At 41.3% G+C, this 25,384-nt stretch overlaps 1 protein-coding gene across 1 annotated transcript in view; it reads left to right on the forward strand.

Annotated features, from left to right (window-relative positions):
• PTAC3 (plastid transcriptionally active 3) overlaps nt 1–25,384 on the forward strand; it is a 170,795-nt gene that overhangs the window by 85,785 nt on the left and 59,626 nt on the right. Inside the window, exons 5-6 of the mRNA XM_087670108.1 lie at nt 22,312–22,387; nt 22,478–22,555. Of these exons, the coding sequence (XP_087526234.1) occupies nt 22,312–22,387; nt 22,478–22,555 (154 nt within the window). The remainder of the gene's footprint in view (nt 1–22,311; nt 22,388–22,477; nt 22,556–25,384) is intronic.

The following is a 25,384-nucleotide window of genomic DNA, read 5'->3' on the forward strand; positions in this document are numbered from 1 at the left end:
GCAGCCACACCAAAAAGCTCCAATGCACAGCGTATTCAAAAGGAGTCATTAGTGTAACCATGTGCCAAAAAGTGATTCCCATTTGGTAACTCCAATCCATTGAAAATTGCCATTATCAGTTAAATGGTTCAAGTGTGAGATAAGAGGCTGTGGCGCCATCACATAAGGCAAAGCAGTTAATGGACAGCCCTGATGAACTGATCAGCCCAAATGACCATGAAAATAGATAAGCCATTTCCCAATAAGAAAGACACTTTGCTTTTGGCATAAAGCTAGAAAACAACCAGTTGCAATTTAGGTCCAAATCCTATTGGGTTAGTATCAAGGCAAGGTAATCCCAATTCATAGAGTGGACTCACTTTCAATTTCCACCTTTAGCATAAGCACATCTTGTTGCATATCTTTAGCATATCTTGCTGGCAATATTCTCATTACTTTGTATTCCGGGCACAAAGCCATATTCAGATAGATCCAGCCCATCTTGTAATTTCTTTTTGATTCAATCAGCCAACATCCCTCTAATCAAAGAGCGATTCAGAAAGTTCCTTTTTGGAAAACAATTTAACGCAACTCTTTTCCATGATGTAAGTATAGGATTCTCATTCTATGCCTCATTTATCATGACAAGCATTGATTCATCAAGCAATTCCAATATGACCTAAAAAATTCCACTATCAAGCCATCCCATTTGGATCATTTCCATCTACGCAATGAGTGCAAGGCATTGATAGTGAAGAGTCCTTTCAAACCCAAAGCATATTGATGAGAAGTCATGCGGTAAACATGACTAAGAGAGTCAATCTAGCATCCATTTGGGTCATTTCCATCTACCCAATGAGTGCAAGGCATTCATAGTGAAGAGTCCTTTCAAACCCAAAGCATATTGATGAAAAGTCATGCGGTAAACATGACTAAGAGAGTCAATCTAGCATTAACCACCAGGAATATTAAAAGCAGTGGCAACAAACAAATCAATATAATGTTGTCTACCAAAACACTTTTAACTCCATCAGAGATTGTGTCGAGCAGTCAGCTGCAGTTTTGACTCAATGGATATTTTGTCGTGATGCATGAAGGTTCTTATTAAAATCTTTGGATGAACAACCTTCATCCACAGTAGCTTTTTGTCTAGCCCTTGTAGTCCACCTGTATAATTTACACTAATCATTCTGAATTTACACTGATCATTCTGCATATGTTTGGCATGAGCAATGCTTCATGCTCTGTATTTCGCGGCTCTTGGTTGAGTTTGAGCTGCTAACAATAAAATTTCATGTCTGCTTGGCTGCTGGAGTTCTATTGTGCAATTCAGCTGTATACCAAATCGATGGGCCATGGAAATATGTATTTTTCTTTAAGTTATTCAAAGGTGAAATGTGAGGCTTTTATATGGACATTGAAACATTCAATGTTTCTAAGGGCTTGGACGTTTAATATGCACATTGAACCAAATGTTTCAAAGGGCTTAGACATTTTAATGTCACATTAGATGTTGGGAAGCATTTAATGTTATTTTCATTAGTGCAGGGTTAAATGGCTATTTAGGTTGAATTTGCATGTGGATGCCCCAATGGAAACAGAAATTTCCCAAGTGGCAAGTTTGGGTCAGTCATGGGCTGCATACAAGAGTAGCTTCTATTAATGCTGTGAACAACATAGAATGTTGGACAACTATATTATTCACTTATTTCGAGATGGAACATTTGAAGAAAATGGAGAAAAATGAATTCTTGAAGTTGAACGTGACAATTATTCAGAAAATTACAGACACAAACACAAAATGAACGAAGAAAAATTGAGGGTTTATCCCCCTTCTTCTTCTTCTTCTTCTTCTTCAAAAAACCACCCGAAGGAATGTATTTCTACTTAACACAAGTCCCTTGGGGATGAGCTTAGTTATTTCAATCAACCCGAGGTTGATGAGAAGTATTTCTCACTCTCATAGGGCCATGCAAAGGATGTACATATGCACACGTGCATCACATGGATATACGTACCATGCAATAAAATAATCTATTTCTTTACAAATTGAGAGCAGACAGAGAGTTAAAGTTAGACTTTTTTCATTGTTCATTAGCAATATATTAAAGTGCAACAAAAGCTCTAAAAAGAGGTGTTGTAATAAATTTACAAGTCAACTGCCTTGTAGAATAGCCATAAGAGAAGATAAAAATTGAGAGATTTTATGATGAAGTGGAGGATGATGGTGCAGATGGGTAGGGCGAACTTTGGGGCTATCTTCAATTGTTTTATATTAATTCGCAACAAAGCAAAATGATATAGAATGAGAGGAAACAGAGTCTTTTAACAGAAGAAAGGGAAACTTAGTGTAATGAGGGAAAGTACACTAGTATAAGATAATAGTATAAGATAAGTGTGTAGTCACATGTTATGAAGTCAAAGAAGTGGCGGGACACTTGGAAGTTTATGTGACAAGTGTCTTGAAACTTATCTCTCCTTTATGGCCTCTTTTTGGGTTGAGAATTGCTAAGAAATAGAAGTGACCAAATTTAGTAAGCATTGATATAACACAAACTCACTAATTTTAGAATGTTCTCCTTATTTTTGAGAATTAGCATTCTTGACGAATTTGATGCTTCTAAACTTCAGGGATCACCTAAAATTTAGGGCCCCCAAATATAGATATCATCTAATAATTTTTTCTAAGTATATTACAAAACTATGCTAGAGTCCTAATACGAGTTCTCTATGTGAAGATATATCCATTTCGCATTTTCAACCTACATGTTCACATTGTGTAAACTTTTCATGATCATGCCATCGTGTTGATTGTAATTCTCTACTTTGGTAGACTCTTAAGATATTAATCCTTTTTTTTGTATAAGTTTGGCTTTGATATGCTTGAGTCACAATTTGACATATGCAAAATTTAGTCATTGTTGTGGATAAATATTTAAAATTTAGTAAGAAATTTTATGTCACAAGGCCATTTCTTGTGGTTTAATCCTCATGAAACAAAATTTGTTTAGGTTCAAATAGTTGTTTTGTTTCTTGAACTTCGAGAGTATCTTCAATAATGGGTTTCTCTCGTTTTGGTCTCAGTAAGACATGGAAACCATTCTACATTTTTGAAATGAGCGGGAAGCTCAAGTCTATAAGAAACTTCATTTATTTTGAATTAATTTGAAGGGTTCAAACTATCTGTTGGAGAGCTTTGAAAAGATAAGTTTAAACATAATGTTGTTTTAGTATCATTTTTAAAAATTCTAGCAAAACATGTTGACCATTTTGAAAGGCCAAATATCTTATTCATTTATCAGCTCGTTTTTTTATTGCTCTTGGGTAACTTTGATAGTGGCTTGAACTTGAGTCATTATTGTTCTTAAATCTAAAGCAAACTTCTCAGTAGTAAAGATCTTATAATTAGTGCAAATGATTGGAGATGGAGTCTCTATACCCTATACTATCTCGTTTGGAGCTCAATATCTTTGTGAATAAATATTCGTCATCCCTTGGAAATCTTCATGATGAGCCATTGTAATGGTTGTAATCTAAGGTACTCTAGAGAGTACATTAGCAACTACAATATACTTTCCGAGAATGTGCATAATTTGAAAGTCAAACATAGATAAAAAATAATTTTATCTTGCATGTTTCTTTTGTGCATGCTTTTGAGTCTTGAAATATTTTAAGCTTCGATGATCACTTTTTATGCAGACTTCGTTGTTTAAAATGATAATGTCTCCATATCCTCAAAGCATGGGACTCTAGGTTAAGTGTCTATATGTGGGTATGGTGGCAGTATGTATACATAAGGGCATCAAGCATCTGCACATTTAGATAGAATCAAAATTAACATTGCTAAGGAGGTTTCCCTAACCATTATACTTTGACTCTCAAATAGGAGAATTGTCACTAAGATGAGTAATCGGTGCGTATGAGCTCCTAGAGCCATGTCTCACATGAGTTTTGGTTGCCAATTGTGTATTGCTAGTAGTTGCAATGCCTTAAGAAGTGGATGGTGACACCTTATGAGGACACTTTCTCATTGTGAGAGGTATGCAAGGGAAAGGTTTTATGAAGAGGCTTAGACATTGTGATAGAGGGTAAGAGTAGATAGGGGTATGAGGTAGGAGAAGACTTGAGACTTTCGAGAAGGGTCAAGAGGTAGACTCTAGAGGAGGTGGTAAGATACAGAGAGGGGGAGGTAAGATAGATAGAGATAGAGGAAGGGAAGTCAGTAGAGAGAGAGAGAGAGAGAGAGAGAGAGAGAGAGAGAGAGAGAGAGAGAGAGAGAGAGAGAGAGAGAGAGAGAGAGAGAGAGAGAGAGAGAGAGAGAGAGAGAGAGAGAGAGAGGAATGTATTTATATGCAGCAACTGATTGATACATTTCTGTTGGACTTCTCTTCGGAGGGCAATGCTTCTTTTGAACGTTTGCTCTCTAATGTGCAACGGATTGTTCGGCAGTATGGAATTTATCATGCCTCTCTTTGTCAGCGCCGTCGAGAAGCTGCGGAGGAATTACTGGCTTTGGTTCGTTCTCTACTGGTGGAGACTCTAGATGATGCATTTCTGCTGTCATTGGCTATGCCTTTGGCTGATCTTATTAAAGAGTTTCAGTTGAAATCTTATCAGCAGGCCAAATTGCAAAATTTGACGGAGAATTTGCAAGATAGTGCTCGTCAGACTCATAAGTTCTTTCGAGCTCTCCATGGCTCTCCTGCTCGAGAGAATATGACTAGACTCCAGGATGCAGAAGGTCAAATGGTCATTGATCCGCAGACTATTGTGAATATGTGTAGGAATTATTTTCTAGACCTTTCTGGTTTTACTCCTCCACCTTCAGACCAAATTACTCATGCCCGCTCAGTTTTCTATGATTTGGTCCGCAATTAGGTTTCACATGACATGCAAACCACTTTAGAGACAGATATTCGTGAGACGGAGGTCATGGATGTTTTGTTATACTTGCCCAAGGATAAAAGTCCTGGTTGGGATGGTCTTACCAATGAATTCTTTGAGGTTTTTGCTACCCAACTGGCGAAACCATTGATGGCTATGTTTCAGCAGGTTTGGGAAACGGGGTTCATGCCTTCCTCATGGAAAGAAGGACTTATTAAAATGCTTCCAAAAGTTCCTTCGCCGTCTATGCTAAAACATTGATGACCAATTTCGTTGATGGGTTCTATGTATAAAATATTTTCCAAAGTAATGGCGAATCGGCTCCAAAAGCATCTTCCTGTCATTGTGCATCCTCTCCAATATGGTTTCATTAAGGGCCGAAACATTCTGCATAATGTCTTAAATGTGCAACTGGCTATTGACTATGCAAGGCACTCTAATCAGGAGGTGGTACTGATTCAATTGGACCTAGAAAAGGCTTTTGATTATCTGGACTGGTCTTTCATTGCAGAACTTATGTCTACTATGGGCTTTGATACTCGGATGTCTCGTCTGATATACACCATTAGTGCTGCGGCTTCGTCGTGAGTTATGCTGAATGGAGGTGTTACCGAGCCATTTGTCCTTGCCCACTCGGTGAGAGAGGGTTGCCCTTTGAGTCCTCTCTTTTTCGCCCTTGCGACTCATCCAGTCCTTTCGATGTTATCTCATATGGTAGCTTCTACTCAGTTGGCTGGATTGTCTCTTCCTTCTGGACGACACTTCATTAGTCAATCCTTGGCTGATGACAGCTTTATGATTCTGTGTGCGGACAAGGATAATCTTTGCAAAGCATTAGATGTTTGGACTCTCTTTGGTGAGGCTTCTGGTCTTCATATCAATGCTTTGAAATCAGCCCTTCTCAGCTGCACGGAGTTGGATTTGCAGTCATTGGATTGGCAGGGAATGATTGTTCCCCGTGGTTCCATTGTCAGGCATCTTGGGTACCCTTTGGGTGTTGATGTTTGGCCAAAGCAGCTACTAGAGTGGATTTCACAGAAACTGGCAGCTAAGTTTCTGTATTGGAAGTCACAGGCTTGGCCCTTCCATGTTCGCCTCAAAGTGGCTCAGACAATTATGTTGCCAATGCTCACATATTTCTTGTCATTGCTGCCTTGGACTACTACTACATTGAATGCTCTTACTCAATCTATTCGTTTCATGTTATGGAAGAAGGATTCCTTGCATGCAGGCATTTCATGGATTTCTTGGTCGCATGTATGTACCCCCAAACGCATGGGTGGTGGGGCTATTTGGATGCCAAAACTTATATGCTGGCTCTCCGTTGGTCTCTTCTTCGCGCCATGTGCTTGGATCATCACGTGTGGGTCGTTATAGCCCGTTATTTTCTTGAGCATCACGGGCTTGTGCATGGTAATACCCAAATTCGGAGTTCTTGGTGGCATGTTCTTAATGCGGACTCTCGGTTTTCTAGTCCTTCATCATCTCTGCTTGCTCATTTGGTATGTTCTTGGAAATTGGTCCTCCAGAAGGCTCAGTGGCATCCAACGGAGGACCGCTTAGCTACTAACTCTTTTCAACTGGAATTGTTGGCAGCCTCGCGGTTACTTTCTTGGGAAGGCAAACAAGAGCTCAGACCAAATTTAACCACATGGCACGTTTGGGCTTGACGTCAGTTGTTGCAGATGCCACCCTTGCCAGTCGCAATGTGTTGATATCATTTCGTACAACGAGGAGGCTTTTCAGGATCCCTCGTGGATACAGGGATTTATGGGGACAACTTTTGATGGTGCTCTAGAGCTGGGACCTTGCAGGACTGGGACCTTGCAGGCCGACTGCATTTAGAAAAGGCTTCAGCTAACCAGGTGTATGATCTTTTGATTAAAGATCATCAATGGCTGGTTACTAAAGCTAATACTGTATGGGGATTGCGTAAATCTCAGTCATGGTGGAAGGTAACTGTGATGGAGGGCTGGTTGAACAAGACACCTTTCAAATGCAAGGTCTTTGCTTTGGAGGGTAATGATTGGTGGTCTTCTTCTTGCTTCAGCCCTTTCCAAGCGTCGAATCTCCAACGGCAATTGTTTCTTTTGCACCACCACTGTGGAATCGGCCCGTCGTCGATTTATTTCTTGCCCTCTTGCTAAGAAAATCTGGTCACTCTTGTCAGCAATTTGGCGAGCGGTGGTTGGTTTCTCACTAAGCCCTTTTGATTGGGTTTTTGTGCGGCCCAAATACCCCACACCGGCACAGTCACATATGAAGATCTTGTTTCACTTTCTTAGATACTGGGGCTGTTGGCACAATTGGACCATTCGGAATGCTTTTCTTTTTGATTCCGCCTCGAATGTTCAGGGACATCTTGCTAGGCTTAAAGGTCTCTTGCATTGGCAGATAGATCTCATTCCGCACTCTGACTTACTCCCTCGGGAGGACTTACTTCCCTGGCATATGGCAATTTCCTCTGCGTCTTTTCCATGACTTTTGTAACTCTTTTGTTGTTTAGTACTTTATAAATATAACATCCATTACGAAAAAAAAAAAAGAGAGGAATGTATTACGAAAAAAGAGAGAGAGGAATGTAGGACTTGAGAGAGCGAGCGATGGCAACCTGTCCCGATTGGTAGACGTATCAAATCTTCACCTGCTCCACCTGCACGCAGCCTGCATAAGACCTGTGCACATGCCTGAGCCCGCCTACGGACGTGTTTTTTCCCTGTGCCACTGTTCAACTGCTGCGCGCGCCGCCTGAGTCCTCTCTCACATTAGCGAAGGGTCCCGTCTGCCCTGCTCGACACTATCAGTCCTGCCCTTGCCATCCATAGGTTCCTTTTCTGCCCAGGTCGCACTCTGGCCCAGCACACATGTGTAAATTGTCGACTGATCTGTGTCCTGACTTTTGTGTGGCGACTTGCTGCGTTTGACTTCGAGGCTCTGTTTGTAACGACCTGCTTTCATCCCGGGTAAGGCAGAGTGTGAGTGTGAGTGAGAGTGATTGTTAAAGGTCTGTACAAACTGTATAGCAGAGCATTTGTGCATGGGCCTAAGGTACAACGGCCTGCAGAAGAAGACAGTTTCAGTTTTGTTCTATGACAGCCAGTCACGGTTGGAATAAACTGTGTAATAAGCGTAAGCCTCGGATATGGAAAATTTGCAGGAATCTAATGGTATTGATATGGCCTTTCTAGACCAGCATATCTGGAATGGGGACAATAAAGACTTGGTAGAATCAGATGATGATTCGTGAGCTGAAGATTGTGGGCAGTTAATGGAAGGGGATGAGATGGGTAAACGTTGTAAAATGTCGGTCGAAGAACCAGATTTGTGTGCCCTGAATTTGCCTCAGCAAAATATTCATGCTTTGTGTTCTCAGACTAATGAGTCTTTTCAGTTTATGCTGGCCACTGCCAATCATCTTATGTCAGAATATGCTCAAGCCAATGAGGGTAAAGCGAGTTCTTTACCGGAAGGGAAACATGTGGTTGCTGTTATGGGTGCTGATCTAGTTCTTTAGCAGATTGCTATCTTTCATGAAAGGGCAGCCATCTTTTACTTGACGAGAAGGACTCCTTTGATCACTAGAACCTGTGCTTGGTTGCAATCTATGCTTGTCAATATGGAGATGTGTCAGGATGATGCTTTAGGGCAAGGGCAGGCCTCCCTTGTGGAAGGGATTTATGATGGACTAAGGGGTTTTTGCTCCTAAGAAGTGTGTGCTCATATTATGCAATGTATCACATTGTTCATATATGGTTAGTTAGTTCACATGGTTCCATGGAGGCCTATAGCAGAGTTTCAGGAGATACTTAGGCATGCATGTCCAATTTGGGTTGAGGTGGTTGATTTTCCTCCACATCTTTGGCGACTTCTTCCCTTGGTTTTGAGATCTCTTGGTGAGGTGTTGGTGGAGCCTCGATTGGCCTCTTGCAATAGGAATAGGGCTTGTATGCTTTGGGATATAGGGAAACCTCGCCCGACCAAAGTTTGTTTTGAGGTTCTAAGGGGTACAAACTTTGGTTTATGAGCTTAAATGGGACACATTTGCTGGACACTGTTTCAGATATGGACAATTGGGACATTTTATTTCAGAATGTGATAGAAGCAAGGAGGTATTGTAGCGGTCTATGGATCCTGATTTGGATATGCATGTCCATCATCCACAGCAGATGGTTCAGTAGCCTGAAGCTGTTCCTGAGCCGATTGTCGAGCAGGGACAAGTAGATGGAAAGAAGGTTGCTTCTCAAGCTGGTATTGAGCGTGCATTACTTTCTGTGGGTTAGAACTTGTCTCCTCAGGATAATTCTTGGGTTACGGTGGTTTGTCGTAATACTAGACATGAGCCTCAGTCAACTCCTGTTCACCCAGCTCCACAGACTCTCACTCAGACTTTTCAATGCACATGTAGGGGGTCTTATATAAAACCTCAACCTGCAGAGTTGGTGCGAATGAAAAAAGGGTTTCTGATGTTGCTCTGTGCTTTGACTTGAGAGGGAGGCTGGTGCCTCCTCGGGATGTTTTCCGTTCCTAGCAACAATAGTTTTCTTCTCGTATTTTAATTGCTATTTTGCAAAGGCTAGATCTGGTAGTTATGATTCGAAGCCAGATGGAAAAATTTAAGGTGGCCAAAGCAATTGAAGTGAAACGAAAAGGGAAAGTGGGGGTTTAGTAGTTTCCCCTCGAATCTCGAACTCCTGTATCTGAAGGATCAAGGCATGGGTAATGAGCTGGAGAGTGTGTCATACTCTAAACGGATTCGGAATCGCAGCAAGGCAGCCTTCGGATATCGAATACCATCAAACACAACAGCAAGAAGTTGTATCTCATGCAGATAGCAGTGAGGAGAGAGGAAGACTAAAAACGCAGTCTGCAAGAGAGGGAAAGACTAAAAACGTAGGCGAGAGCCTGCAGGAGAGAGAAAGACAAAAAACGCAGGCTGCAAGAGAGAAAGACTAAAAACGTAGGCAGGACAGCTTGTAGAAGAGAGGAAGACAAAATGTAGGTTGTAGGAGAGAGAAAGACTAAAAACGCAGGCAAGACAGCCTGCAGGAGAGAGAAAAGTGCCAAATGCAGGCTAGACAGCCTAGTGACAGCTGGAGAGAAAAAAACTGCCAAACGCAAGCTGTAGATGATGTGGCAGGCAGTACGGCAGCAGGTCTGTGCAGAAACAATAGTCACCTGGCTGGGATCAGCTCCAAATTGCGAGAAGAGGGCTGGAAATCAGTGCCAACTGATGTAGACAGCAATGGACAGCTTCGACTGAGATATCCTCCGCGAATAGTGATTGAGTAGCAAGCTGAAACACTTGAAATCTGCAAAAACGAGATTGAAGAGTGAATGGAGGGCAGCATACGTATTTATAGAAAGTTTGGGCTACAGAAATTCTCTAGGATCGCATTTCTTTTAAATAAACAAGGTTTCTTCATTAATTAAGTAAGTTTTCGGGCTGTTTAAGTAAAGCTAATGCATTTTTAGCTCAACACCCCCTCTCAGGCCCAACAACAGTGCCACGAGAAAGATCTTTGACCCTAAGGCATCCCACCCCAAAGCAGCTAGAGCATCGGACAAAGGGTGTGCGTCAGTTGCCCAATGGCGTACTAAGACTACAGAGGCGATGGTTATTTTACCAAGGGAGCCCAAGTGATCAGCCCAAAGAAGAAAGGGCATCAGAGAAAGGGTGCACGTTGGTTGCCCAGTGGCCTACCAAGCCCTACAAAGGCGGATGGAATCAGCTATGGATTTTTTTTTTTGTGGAAAATTTGATAGGTTTAGCATTAAGTGTGGGGTTCAAAACAGTTTTCATCCTATTGAGTATCCATGCCCCAAATGGAAGAATGATAAAGGATGGTCAGAGACCCAAGACCTTCACAAAACAAGCATACTAACCTTACCATTACTGGGTGTCTGTGAAGAAGGAAAATGTCTGTGGGTATAGCAAATATGTGAAGCAAGCAAGACAAGCAAAGCAAGCAAGCAAGCTAAGGAAAAAAAAACTGCCTTGGAGACTGCCATGGGAAATGCCACAAATATGGTGGATCTAGAGTCGACCACTCCAAAAGGCAAAAAAGGGATAAATGCGCACAGATGCATGTTTACATGAATAGAATGCCAATGCATGGGGTAATGCAAAGGGTGATGCAAGATGTCATGCCCATGCAAGATACAATGCAATGGTGCTACTTGGATAGTGCCCTCGTAGGGGAATTGTTCACTTGCCCAAGTGTCTTTTTACAATCAGATATTCCTGACAGTGCGGATGAAGTTACAAATGTCCATAATACAATACAAAAGAATAAATGAATGAATGTCTAAAAACTGTAAGCATCATCACTATCACTATCAAGAGTAGAAGCCACCCCCTCTCAAACTAGAAGGGAAAGCAAGAGGGAAGCACCCTTTCCCCATCAAGTTGAAGTAGGGGAGGGTGTACCCAAACCGATCTTGGATAATAGGTATTGAAGAACCGGCCGATTGACCGCGCTTTGGTCAAAATATCTGCAAAATTGTCGGATGTAGGCACAAACTCTAGGCGGATAGTGCCTAGCTCAACCTGCTCTCTGGAAAAATGGAAGTGGACTTCCATATGCCGCGTTCGTGGTGTAATGATCGGATTGCTCGCTAGGGCAATGGCATTTTGGTTGTCGCAGAAGACAACGGTGGGAGAGTCGCATAGGAAATGAAGTGCCGCTAGTAAACTCCTTAGGTAGATGGCCTAGGTGGTGCTATTGAAGAGTGCACGGTACTGAGCCTTAGCCGTGGAAGCTGCCACCATCTCTTGCTTACGGCTTGACCAAGAAATGGGAGCCATGCCCAAGGTAAAGAGGGAGCCACCATGAGAACCCCGGGTGTCGAGATCTCCTGCCCAATCAGAATTAGTGTACCCCTGCAAACATAAACTAGAACCATATGTTAGGCCATAAGAATAAGTACACCGAAAATAATGCAATACACGAAGACATGCAATCCAATGTGACATCCTAGGTGCTGTGAAATACTGATTGGGTATGTTGACTGAGTAAGCTAAATCTGACCTAGTGTGAATTAACCAAAGAAGTTTTCCTACAATAGAGCGATAGGTATGTGCATTGAAGGGCTGTCCTAGGGTATCCTTCCACAAGTGGACAATAGGATCAAGACGTGTGTGTGTGTAGGCATAATAGCTGAAGACTCGGAAGTGGGAAATGACAGGCCGAGAGTTAAAAAATGCCTCATATAGGGTCTTTTGAAGAAGAGCCACAGTCGGCGGGCATTGGTTGAGGATGTACACCAAAGTGTTAACATCCTCGACCCGAAGGCTACCTCAGGTAGCTGTGTTGCGAATAGTATAGAACGTGCCATTTCAATGTTTGTCCGGTTCCTATGCTCTATGACTCCATTCTGAGAGGGGGAGTTAGTAGAGATGAGCTGGTGAGAGATGCCATGCTTTAGTAGAAACTCGGAAAACTCGTGGGAAATAAACTCACCACTTCTATCACTCCTCATGCAACCAACACGACGTCCAGGCTGGTTATGAACGAGCAGTAGCCAAGCAAAAAAATATGTGAAAGCATTTCATATATCTAGAATGATCATCTACTATAAAAAGAAGTACTATACGCCATTCAAGGAGGCAGCGGATGTCGACGCACAAAGACCAACATGAATCAATCTAAGAGGCTCCTCAACACGATGTGTGGACTACAGAGGGAATGAGCTACGGTGCTGCTTTCCAAGCTGACAAGCTTTACAGATATGGTGAGCTAGTTTTAGACGGGGAAGGCTCTCAACCAGCTGATAGGGGGATAACTCATAAAGAAAATGTCCTCTGTAGGAGTCATATGATATGTAGCTCCACTGTCCACAATCCAGACAGGAGCCGAAGTGCTCGGCTATGACGAGTGGGTCTCTGCGGTAATGTTGTTAGGAGGCAACTCACAGATGTGGACAAGACTCACATCTGATGTCTCTATGGAGATGATGTGGGCCTCTGCAGACTAGTCGGACAAGCCCTTTGGAGTTGAGAACGTTGTTGACTAAGATGGTTGAGCGGTGGCAGTATGAGTATGACCTTTGAACTGCCCCTTGCCATCACTCTACCTCCCCTGTTGGGGGTTGCCTTATTGAGGGGGACGAGGGTCTGAGACTTAGATTTGGGTGATGTGCCTCTGGCCTTTGATCGACACTCGTCGTCAAAATGACCAGCCTTTTGACAATGTTGACAATACCTATTCTTTTTAGATACATTTTGCCACCCTTGTTTGAGTTGTGATTGGAAGTTTCCTTGTGATTCTGCGGATTGATTTTATTTTTGATTTTGAGGGGAGGTTTGATTTTGTTTGTCCTTTCCTTGTTGCCCCTTCTGAGAATGAGCAACAAGAGCCCCCTCTCTGAGGAAGAGTTCATATGAAATTGATCGAACAAATATGCGTAACACAACAGTTGACACTCAAATTCATAGAAAGTAGGCATGGTAGGCTTTGAAACTATACCTTTCACAAAATTGAAGTATTTCCTAGTAAGTTTGTTTCAGAAACAATGTGACTTGATTGTTAGAGGATTCCGGAGTCCCGTAGTGGAGAATTCGGCAAGAAGTTGTTGATACTTAGCCAACTTGACTTTCAAGTCATCCCGGTCAATGATTTTAAAGAGCTGGAGCTCATGGTCAAGATTTATATGACGGGTCCTATCCTTAGCCGCATAGCGGTCACTCAAGTGTGCCCATCGTTCTGACGCTAATTCAAAATGCTGAAGCTGAGAATGAAACTTAGGCAATAAGCCTTGCATCAACTTGACAATAGCGGAGGTATTTCTAGTCTTCCATGAGCGGGCAATCTCGTATGGAACAAGTGCGGTATCGGGTTGGGGTTCCAACCCCTGCACAAGATCCCATAGAATCTGGGAGTCAAGGACATGTGTCATCAAATTTGACCAAGTGGTAAAGTTTGACCTGTTAAAACGAGTCTTATCATTGAAAGTATGCTTGGCAGAAGATGAGCCTGAATCAGGAGGTGTCGAGAAAGTGGGATAAGATAGAGGTGGAGGGTAAGATGGTTGTGGTGGATGTGTTTGATAGGAAGAATGAGGGGGAGAAAGGTGGGTAGGCAGAAATAGGCGGGGAGTGTCCAATGAGTGCCAATTGATACGGAGGCACTGGAACATGAATTTTTCCATCAGGTGCCGATGGACATGGAGGCACTGGGACACGGAAACCCTCTGTCCAAAGCTTGGCCGGGACACAACAGCATGACTAGGAGGTCCACTAGGTAATGCTATAGAGGCAAGCTATGATACCAATTGATCCACACTCAAGAGAGACGGGAGGGATACCCAGGCTGCAATGATCCCGAAAGTGTATGAGAAGTAGGTGGAACACCACCCGATGGATGAAGAATGAGGTCCTAAATGTGGTGCCTATGTTTCCATAACCCCTTGGTGCGGTGTGATGTGCAACATGAGGTGTTTGATAGGGAAATGTAAATGGTGTGAAGGGAAGTGGGGAAGCAATAGAAGAATATGGTGGGATGGGTGGGTTTTGAATTTGTGGTGTGAAAGGTACAAATGCATTTTGTTCATTTTTACCATTTAATGATTGAAAATGAAATGATGATGATGATGATGATGCACCATGCAATGTAGAAATAGGAACCCCAAATTCATTTTGATTTTGAGAAGTAAACTGAAAAGAAGGAAGGGTAGAAAAAGAGATATCTGGCTTTTTCTTATAATCCCCACAATGTGTGTTAACATATAAGAATTGGTCCTCAAGAGAACCTTTTCCATAGTCAACAGATTGTACTCCATCTTCCTCATGATTTCTACCAGTATATTGCAAAGCAGACGAGGTAAAAGACAAAGGAACAAAAGACGAATCTAAAGTACCTTGCACTAGAGTGGACGGAAGAGGATAAAAGAATGGAACATACTCCAGATCTCTTTCTCCAACAAGGGGGCCCATCCCTAAGGGAGATCTCGACGGTCCTGCAATATCATCAGATTTATGCGCAACATCTGAAGAGAGAAATTGATGGATACCTTCATTGAGTAGCTTCTCCTGAAGCGCAATCCTTCGATCGAGCTCCTCAATCTTCTTTCATCTATAGTCCATGATCACATGATATTCTTTAGTGGAAAGTGTCATAAGATCCGAGATACACGCTCGGCTTTTTTATATACTTAAATATATATGGCGAATATTATGCTGGCACAGAGGGAGAATAAATGAGAGAAAAGAAAGATGTAGAGAGAGAGAGAGAGGTAGAGAAATTGGCAACACACTAGGGATTGGAAGATGGGCCAGTCCCCCCCTTGTGGAGTTATATTATTGACAAGGAGCAAGCTCCTTCGTTACACATAAGCCAGTTCTTACTTGTAGATCTTGGAAACAAGATCACGGTTACTTGCACGGTATACAACCGGCTAACACTTGCTCAACTTGGAAGTTGGCACCTTTTGATCCTTCTTGAGTCTCCTTCTACATAATATGTGTAGGGCTCTTCTCTTGACGCTTGATTTCAGCAGAGCTTTCGCAGCACTTGTACCTTCTCTTCTCCTCTTGGATGAATTCAAAGTGATGTTTCTTTTTTCCATCCTCACACCCAAGGAAAGCCTCCTTTTTTATAGACTTTCAAGAGCTTCTCTTTTTGGAGAGAGACTTGAGTTGATCTTCATGCAAGATGTGGTTGTTCTAGGTCCTACTTTGAAGTACTAATTTCAAGATATCTCTCTGTGCGTTGTTCGGATGAAAAAATGTCCAACATGAAAGTTGTAGATCTTGCTGTTTCTGATAACTTTGGCGGCCTGTTTTTAGAGATTGTCTTTGTATTGCAAGATATTTTAAAAATGGATTCATCACGTCTTTTTTTAAAAAAGAACAACTTCTCAAACTATACTCTTAACTTGTGGTCCATGCAACCACCTTAAGGAGAGTTCATTCAATTGCCTTGGGCTTCAACCTTAAGATTGACTTCCACACAAAAGCTTGTGTCTTTTTAGACCTTAGAAAGAGAAAATCACTTCTCTCCTCACTTCTAGAGGATCGCGTCTCTTGTCTTTCTTAGTGAGAGAATTACCTCTCTTGTCTTTCTTAATGAAAGAAAAGACCTTAAACCTTGACTTGTAAGGGAGAGGATGACCCCAAATGAATGCAATGCTCATTACACACAAGTAAACGTTCCCAGGCGTCCTCGGATACACATATAAATACATATACACAATGCTAATGCACTTCCTCTTCTTAGAACCTAATCCATCTTCATTTATGTGTAACTCCTTGGTTCTTGTGTACACTCTTACACTTGGCAGACACTTCTTTCCCCCTTCATAACTTGTACTGCATGTATCAAATATCCCCGTCACAGTGCTCTGATCACCCCATTGAGTGATGCACTAGGAATATTGGTCTCTAAATGGTCTCATGGCCATGCTAGATCATCATCAACACTTAAAGAAAAGTGAGTCATTAATTTATTGACATAAATTTATTAAATAGAGAATGTGCCATAAGTAATTAATTTAGTGACAGAAAGCTTGTATAGCCTTTCTTCCGCGTTGCCAGAAGTGTCTTCCACTATGTCGGAACTTTGTGGAGCAAGTTGTTTTGCTGACTCTCGCTCGGTTCTCGGCATAGGTTGTTCTGGAGACTGAATTGGTGTTGATGTGTTCGAAGTCATTTGAATCTACTGTTGTTCTTGCTTCTTGTGGAGAGCTTTTAGATCAAAGGCCTAGGTTTCTTAGAGAGTACCAGGCTCTCATACCATGTAAAGAAATACTCTGATACAGAAATACAAATAACAATCGTACGACAAAGCATAGGTTGATAAAAGAACACAGTTAGGGTTAGGGTAACTCAGAGACAATGAACATAGAAAATAACCGAAGTGATATAATTGCTGAATATACAATGCTCATGCAGCAAACGCACTATGCAGTGAATGAATACTGAATTTCGAACTCTTGTATCTCAAGGATCAAGGCATAGATAATGAGCTGGAGAGTGTGTCGTACTCTGAACGGATCGCGAATTGCAGCAAGGAAGCCTCCGGATGTCGAATACCAGCAAAGGTAGTAGCGAGAAGCTGGATCTGATGCAGAGAACAGTGAGGAGAGAGAGAGACTAAAAACGCAGGCTGCAAGAGAGAGAGACTAAAAACGTAGGCAGGACAACTTGCAAGAGAGAGAGAGACTAAAAACGTAGAGGCTGAAATGTAGGTAGGAGAGCCTACAGGAGAGAGAAAGAATAAAAATGCAGGTAGGACAGCCTGTAGGAGAGAGAAAAGTGCCAAACGCAGGCTGGACAGTCTGGCAATAGCCTATAGAAGCTGGGTGACAGCTAGAGGAGAGAGAAAATTGCCAAACGCAGACTGCAATTGATGTAGACAGCAATGGATAGCTTATGTTGAGATATCCTCCGCGAACCGGGTATAGGCAATAAGTTGAGACGCCTGAAATCTGCAAAAAAGAGATTGAAGAGTGAATGGAGGGCAACATACGTATTTATAGAAAGTTTGGGCCCTCCCAAGTGGATTTGTGCTTATGGGACACAAAAACTCTCTAGGATCGCGTTTCTTATTAAATAAACAAGGTTTCTTTATTAATTAAGCAAGTTTTGGGGCTGTTTAAGTAAAGCTAATGCATTTTTAGCTCAACACAGCTGTTTTTAGGGATAATGCACATTCGTTATCTCGACAGTATGGTATTTAGCATGCTTCCTTTTTACGTGGTGAATTGAAGCATGCGCAATCTTGGTTGGCCCATTCGTTGTCTCTGTGCCAGTTGGAAGATACCACTAATGACTTACTTACATGCATTGAATGGTTGAAAGGTGGAGTTCAATATCTACAGGAAGAGGAATATGCTAAATACAAATTGTTGTCGAGAGCGAAAGCTTTGCATAATAATAACTATCAATCTCATCTATTCTTTGCTTAATTACATCAGAAATACGCTCAGAAAAATATTGTGCGCTTGAAGAATGAGCAAGGTGCTATGGTGACATATCCTGCATCCATCTTTCAGATGTGTGTGGATGTTTATAAATCATTGTTGGGTCCTCAAGAGATTCTTTTTGATGTTGTACACTCAGCTCGCAAATACATTTGTGATTTGGTTAGTAATCAGGTTCAACTAGAATGGGTAGCCTTAATGGAGGTTGATGTTTTGGAGGATGAAGTGGAAGAGGTGCTATCCCATTTTTCTAGAAGGAAAAGCCCTGGTTGGGATGGCCTTCCTAATGAGTTGTTTTGAGCCAATGTTGAATAGTTTAAGGATCCGTTGACTCGCCTGTGTCAGCAAGTTTAGAATTCTAGTGTCATGCCTTCGGATTGGAAGATTGCAGTCATTCGGTTATTGTGTAAGGTTCCCTCTCCTACTTCTTTGAAACAATGGAGACCCATTTTTGTTATGGGCTCTTAATACAAAATTTTCCAAAAAATCATTGCCAATAGATTGAAGAAAGTATTTCCGCATTCGGTTCATCCATGTCAATACGGTTTCATTAAGGGTTGGAATATAATGCACAACATTTTGAATGTTTAACTGGGATTGACTTTGCAAAAGCTTCAGGCCAGCAAATTGTTATGCTTCAGCTTGATATTGAAAATGCCTTTAATCATGTAAGCTGGTCTTTTTTGAAGCAGCTAATGTTTACCATGGGGTTTGGGCCATGTATGGTTTCTCTTTGGATACTATTAGTCAGGGAGCACTTAATGGAGCGATTAGTGATGAAATTGCCTTATCTCGGTCCCTTCGGCAAGGCTGCCCTCTCAGCGTTTTGTTGCTTGTATTAGTCATTCACCGGATGCTTTTGTTGTTGGATAAGTTGGCCAATCAAGGTGAGATCGTTGGTTTGTCTCTTCCCAGTGAGGCCCAACTTGTGGGTCAATCTTTGGCAGATGATTTCTTTATGCTTCTTAAGGCAGATCGCTCGAATGTTGATTAGGCAATGATAGCATGGAAACTTTTTGCTATGGCATCGAGACTTCATATTAATGCTCAGAAATCATCTGCTCTCTTGTACGGAAAATGATTTGCAAGCTTTGGGCTGGAATGGTATTGTGATCCCTAAGGGAAATATAACCAGATATTTGGGTTATCCTATTGGTGTGGAGGTAGCTCCTTGTGCCTTGTTGGATTGGATGGCATCCCGTATTCATGATCGGTTTATGTATTGGAAGTCTCAAGGTTGGCCTCTCCATGTGAGACTTAAAGTTGCTAAATGCATTATAATCAACATGGTTTCGTTTTTCTTGCCATTGCTTCCTTGGATTGAGAAGTCCCTATTGGAATTAGTTCAGCCTATCCGATTCATGTTATGGAAAAAGAAAGGAAATCGCAAGGGCCAAGTGTGGATTTAATGGCAGCATGTGACTACTCCTAAAAGGATGGGAGGAGCAGCTCTTTTGGATGTTAATTTTCATATGGCTGCTTTGAGGTTAGCTCTTCTGCAGGCACTCTGTGTTGAGAGTCATCCCTGGACAGATATAGCAAAATTTTTTATAGAAAGGATTGGCATTTCTCATGGTAGCATGCTTATTCACGCTTCTTGGTGGTATATGCTTAACTCTACAAGATCTATTAAGGTCTCCCAGTCTTTTCTTGTTTCCCATATGATCACATCTTGGCATGCGATATTTCGTTTTGCAGTTTGGTGCCCTCTTGATTTTCATGAGGAGGAGAATTCCCTGCTAGGAGAAGTACTGGCTACCTCCACGTTGTTGGATTGGCTTGATAAAGATTTGGAGCGAGATAAGTTCAATCGGATGGCTCATTTGGGGTTGCAGACAGTCCTGAAAGGTGTCATTCTTAGGTAGGCCCGTCTTTATTCTTTTCGGCATTTTCGTCAGAATTTTCGGATGCCTAGAGGATATCATGATATTTGGTCGGCCATACAGGATAGATTTTTGAGGTACCATCCTTTGCTTGTGTCACAGCTATTGTCTCCCTGGCATGATTGGATGTTTGTGATTCCTGATGATTTCAAGAAAAGGTCAACTAACTAGATATATCATCATATGGTGGAGGCCAAGAGATGGGTCATGGATAAGGCTAATAAAGTATGGCATATTCGGGATAGCAGAAAGAAGTGGTAGGATAGATTCATGTAGCTCTGGAAATCTAAGGTTTCGTATCAGGGAAAAGTGTTTATATGGAAGCTACTTAATGGGGCTCTTCCTACTGGGAATGTGCTGCGTGCTTGTAAGATCTCTGCTGGTTGATGTGTATTTTGTACTACATGTGATGAGATAGTGCTTCATCTTTTTGTCTCCTGCCCTGTTGTGAGACGGATTTGGAGTTTTGTTTCCTGTGTATGGTTCTCCTCAACGCATCATCGGATATTAGCTTGTTCGTGGATTATGGAAAAGATGACCTTCATGACATCTTTACGTTCAGATTATTCCTACCTGTTCCATTTCCTCAGATGGACTGCCTTGTGGCATATTTGGCATACTCAGAATGTCTTCATTTTTGATTTAGTATCTGGCATTCATGGTCATGTGGCCCGAATTCGTGGTTTAGTGTTGTGGCAAATCTCCTCTATGGTGTCTGCTGATCTGGTTCTTCGTGACATTGCTGCTCCCTGGCTGGATACTATTCACTCCACACCAGCTGCTCTTTCGGTGTGACATTTCTGTGTTAGAGTGTGTGTAGACTTTCCTTTATGTGTGTTATTTTCAATGTTGACCTAATGGTTGAATGTAAATATTTACTACTTAATTCAATTATCTTCATGAAAAAAAAAAGAGAGAGGAGTGTAAACGTCTTGAACAATGTAATATGCTCTACAATTATAATATTTGTTTGTTTTTAAGACATATTTTTGAATAAATGGAGAGAACAAATAGTAAAAACTTGAATATGACAATTTACAACCATGGAAATGTAGAATTAATGGAGACAAGATTAAGGGTTGAAGATGGGTAAAACCAAATCAATTCCCCTCGGCAAAGGAATTTATTTTTGCTCAACCCACATCCTTGAGGAAGAGCTCAGTTACAATCAACAAGAGAGTGAGGAGAAGTATTTTTCACTCTTACTATGAAAAGATGTATATACACACACACATTACCAATTATGTAATAAAACAATAAATTTCTTTACAAGATGTGAATAGAAAGAGGGAAAATCAGTCTTTCTTCATCATTGATCGGGAATACATTGACACGGCTTGGTTCTTTTTCTTGAAATGGAAAAAGAGCTCAAGGAGGGAGGGCTGTAATGGATTTATAGGTTTGTTGTCCTGTAAAATAGTAGTGAATAAAGAGAGAATATAGGGATGTTTGACAGTGGAGGAGTGGAGCATGATAGTGTAGACAAATGGGGTCAACTTTAGGCTAACTTCAGTTGTTGTATAAGAGTTTACAACTAAGAAAACTAATGCAGAATAAAGAAAAATGAGCTCTCTTTATCTCTTCAAATGAGAGAGCATTTGCTATCCAGATTTTTAAGGAACCTTATTGGAGTGACCAGTGATGGAATGGTTTGTTTAGAATGCAATGAAGAAAATTTATTGTACAGTTGGAAAACAGCATGCTTGCTATTTTGCCAACTTCAAGATTCTTCTCTCACAAAAGAAAACATAGGTAAAGAATGGTCCTAATTAAAATGCTGGGGAAAAGCCATCACAAGATAGGATGTCCCTAGGCATAAGATGGAAATATTTCTGTTATCTTAGACAGGATCTTCAAAGCCGCTTTTACATCTAGTTAATAGGATGTGACCCATGGAAATGGAAATCCTGTGGGAATAGTTGGCTCAAAGTGCAGTGCAGAAAATTTATTATACGATTATGTGGCCTGAGGAATGGTCCTAATTAAAATGATGGGAATGGTTGGTTTAAAATGTTATGCAAAAAATTTATGGTACTTTGGAATACAGTGCATGTGCTATGGTTGCAACTTCAAGATTCTTCTTGTATAAAGGGAAACATATGTGGCATAAGCAATTGTCCTGAATAAAATACTGAGGAAAAACTGTCACAAGATAGGATTTTCCGAGGTATGAGATGGGAGTATTACTGTTATCTCAGACAGGATCTTCCAATCTGCTTTCATTTAGTTAAAAGGATCAATCTTGTGACCCATGGGAATTCTGCTGGAATAGTTGGCTTAAAATGCAGTACAGAAAATTTACTATACCATTGAAAATATTGCAAACTTGAAGATTTTTGTTTTATAAAAGCAAATGCAAGCTGCCTAAGGAATGGTCCTAAATAAATATTTGGGAAAAAGTATCATCACAGAAAATCTGTCTCAAGATAGGATGTTTCTAGGCACGAGATAGGAGTGTTTCTGTTATCTTAGACAGGATATTTCAAGCTGCTTTTGCATTTTGTTAAAAGGACAATCATGTGATCTATGGAAGTTTTGTTCTTATGAAAAAGAAAAAAAAAGTGGCAAGTCTGCATATTCTGGTTGGGGTTGGCTGCAACTGAAGTTGGGCAGAGATCTTTATCTCAGAAGTGCCTTGTTCTTTCAGATGGTAAGAAGCCCGATACAGAGACATATAACTTCTTATTTGAAGCTCAGATAAGGTGCACATTTCCTGGGGATAGGTGAGTTTTTTTGAAGTCTTTTTAGTTCTGTTTCATTCCAATTTTAAACTAGTGTCGAATGTACTTGTCTTAATTTGAATTGTGCTGCAGGCTACCACAAATAATTAACGTGCTTGGATTGATGGTGGAAGACCACAAGAGGGTGCTGCCTAATGCAAGGACTTATGTGTATGTAACTCAAGGCAGCACATTTTACAGTTACCAAAACTAAAAGCTGGTGTTTTCAATCCATGGGTGGAACACTCATTTGCTCTGACTTCCATCATAATACATGCTACACATGTTCTTCTTCATGTTTGTACATTCATGCCAATCTGCATGGTAGTTGTGAATAGTTCATCAATATTTTTGCTATGAAAGGAAGAATTTTGTTTTTTGTTTAATTGATGATTTTCTTTATGACATTGCACAGTGAGTTTAGATGTTTAGTTTTGAAATATTTGGGTTTAAGAGAGAGACTGCAGTTAACTGTTCAACCTATCTGATTTTTCAAAATTTGGCAGGTTTTGCTAGCAATATAGGTCCTTGAGAATTAATGTTTTGCTCTTTCATCATATCACTTTTGTTGCACCACTTTCCTGGCGGAAACTCTGGTTAAAGGATTATATGGGCTTGGGAGGTTTGCAACTGCTTTTAATGGGAATGGCAGGAGTATCTATGGCAATAAGAGGATTTAATGTGTACGGTTTGAGGCATTTAACAGCATAAAGGAAGTTGGAAGAAGACCAGACCGAGAAGGAGTTATATCAACAGCTGGCAAAGGCGAAAGTGACATTTGATTTGAAAGGACAGGTGCAAGTGATCTATGGTGTAACTTGTCATGGAAACAAAGAAAATGGAGGCTTAATATCAATATCCAGACAGTCCCCCCATTTTGGCAGAGATTTAGCCAGTTGCATGAGAGCATCAATTTCGAATTTTACATGTTGCCCAAAAAGCATGTGCTGTAGAGTTGAGATGGAGGTTTCTGTTGGTTGACCACCCAGCAAACACCGTGTGTCTTGGGATTTTGCTGCTACCTTGGAACTACATGGTTCCAAGTTGGCAATCTAGTGCCTTGTTTATACAATTGGCACACATTGTGCATTTTGTCAAACATGTAAGAGTTCACTACTTTTATCTACACTTAAATGACTGTAAAGGGACTGTTGTTGGACACTGGTGAATTAACATTCACTGATCTCAGCCTTTCCTTGGTTTTGAACGCTTGTGGAAAATCGACTAGGGCCAGCTTCCTGTCTTACTGCAGCTGTCATTCAGCTGTGTATCACCATCAGTTTGCAGTCAATCATTGCCACTTTGCTGTGTCTTGCCTCTACATGCCTCATCCTCTTTAGATATTACTGCATTCTTAGCTTCTGCTACTGCATGGCCGCCTTAATTCAATCTACATGAGCATCTAGAATTGTGCAAAGTTGGTTTGCTGCACTTGGGCTTGGTTTTGGAGAATGGCAGTCTCTGACACTCCCCCCTGGCCCTTCCCTTTTGGTCTGTTCATTGAGTTTCATCACCATTCATTCGTTTCCAGTTCATAGTGTTATTTGCGTTCATGCACTCTTTGTGTTTTTTGTGCAAACCCTAGCGGATCCTCACGCTTTCCCATTACAATCCAATGTTTTACTGCTTCAACACCTTCTAGTCCCTGTTGAGAGAAGGCCTTTAATTTCAGCTCCTTGGTGGCAGATTTAATTGCTTTCATGTATTTTATTGGAATTAATGAAGCATATTGCTTCAAGCATTGGTCAAATTGAGGATTGTTATTCTGCTGCATCAATGCCCAATTATCTTTATCTTATTTTTTGCTCTTCACGAATTAATTCTTCATTTTGCACATTATCTTGAGATTCTGAGTACGAGCTTTCTGGGAAAGATGCTTGTTTTGAGATATGGCATGGCTGAAACACCTGCAACCTCTGTATTCTGGGTATGCTTGGCCCATGTTTGGAGGGGCAACAGAGCAAATCCTGCCTGTGCCTGGTTAAGGAGAGCAAGGCATGCCTCCCTTTGGGCTCCTTTAGCTAGATCAGAGTGGTGGTTTCTGCAGGTACAGTTGCAGGGATAGACATACTCCCGTGCATTGTTGCCTGGATGCATCTTTATTACCTTTCAGCCATCAGGAGATTAATTGCCACAGCTTACAGATTTGGCCATGGTACATGCATAGATTCATTTGAATTTGTATTTACCCACCTAATCCTCCTGTGGCTGAGTCCCATTACTTGGAGAGCCTCATGGCACATGCTATGAGGGTAACATAGGTGGCATGTAATATTAGATGGTTCAAAGTGAGTATCACGTTTTGTATCAGATCTGTCTGCTGCTGATGAACAACTCTGTTACGGGAAAACAAGTTCGAGAGACCTCTCTCTCTCCTCCCGACCACGCTTAGGAAGTTCTCCCAGTGCCATCCCGTCGTGACCTATCTACCAGCTGTCATTACCTGGTGAGTTCTACTATTTTAGTATTACTCACTTCCTAAGCTCCCCTTAACCTGGTACGGGCGCCCAAAGCCCCCGGATGGTCATCCCTTGCGCTTGTCTCCCCATATGTTACATTTATTAATGTAACATTTCCTCCCCCTTAAGAATCGGTTTCATCCTCGAAAGCGATGCTTGGGAGGTCCAACTGTAAATTGGGAAATCTTTTCCCTAAAGTACTTACTTGCTCCCATGTTGAGCTTTCTTTTAAACAATCTTTCCATTTTACAAAATATTCTTGATAAATAGTATTCCTCGTTCGTCTGTTACGAACACTTAAAATTCTTTTTGGTTCCTGTGGAATAGATTGGTCACCTATTAGCTCCTTAATGTTATCATTTAAGATTAGATTATCCATACCACCTAGTTTCTTTCTTAGCTTGCTTACATGGAAAACTGGATGTGTTTTACTACCAGCGGTAGTTGGAGCTTATAAGCCTGTTCTCCCACCCTTTAAGTATGGTGAAAGGACCACAATACCTGGGTGCAGCTTTAGACATTGTCTCGTCTTCATGGTTTT

The sequence above is a fragment of the Lygodium microphyllum genome, chromosome 28 (genome assembly GCF_053477565.2).
Source record: "Lygodium microphyllum isolate KBCC chromosome 28, Lygodium_microphyllum_v1.1.10, whole genome shotgun sequence".
NCBI classification, from domain to species: domain Eukaryota; kingdom Viridiplantae; phylum Streptophyta; class Polypodiopsida; order Schizaeales; family Lygodiaceae; genus Lygodium; species Lygodium microphyllum.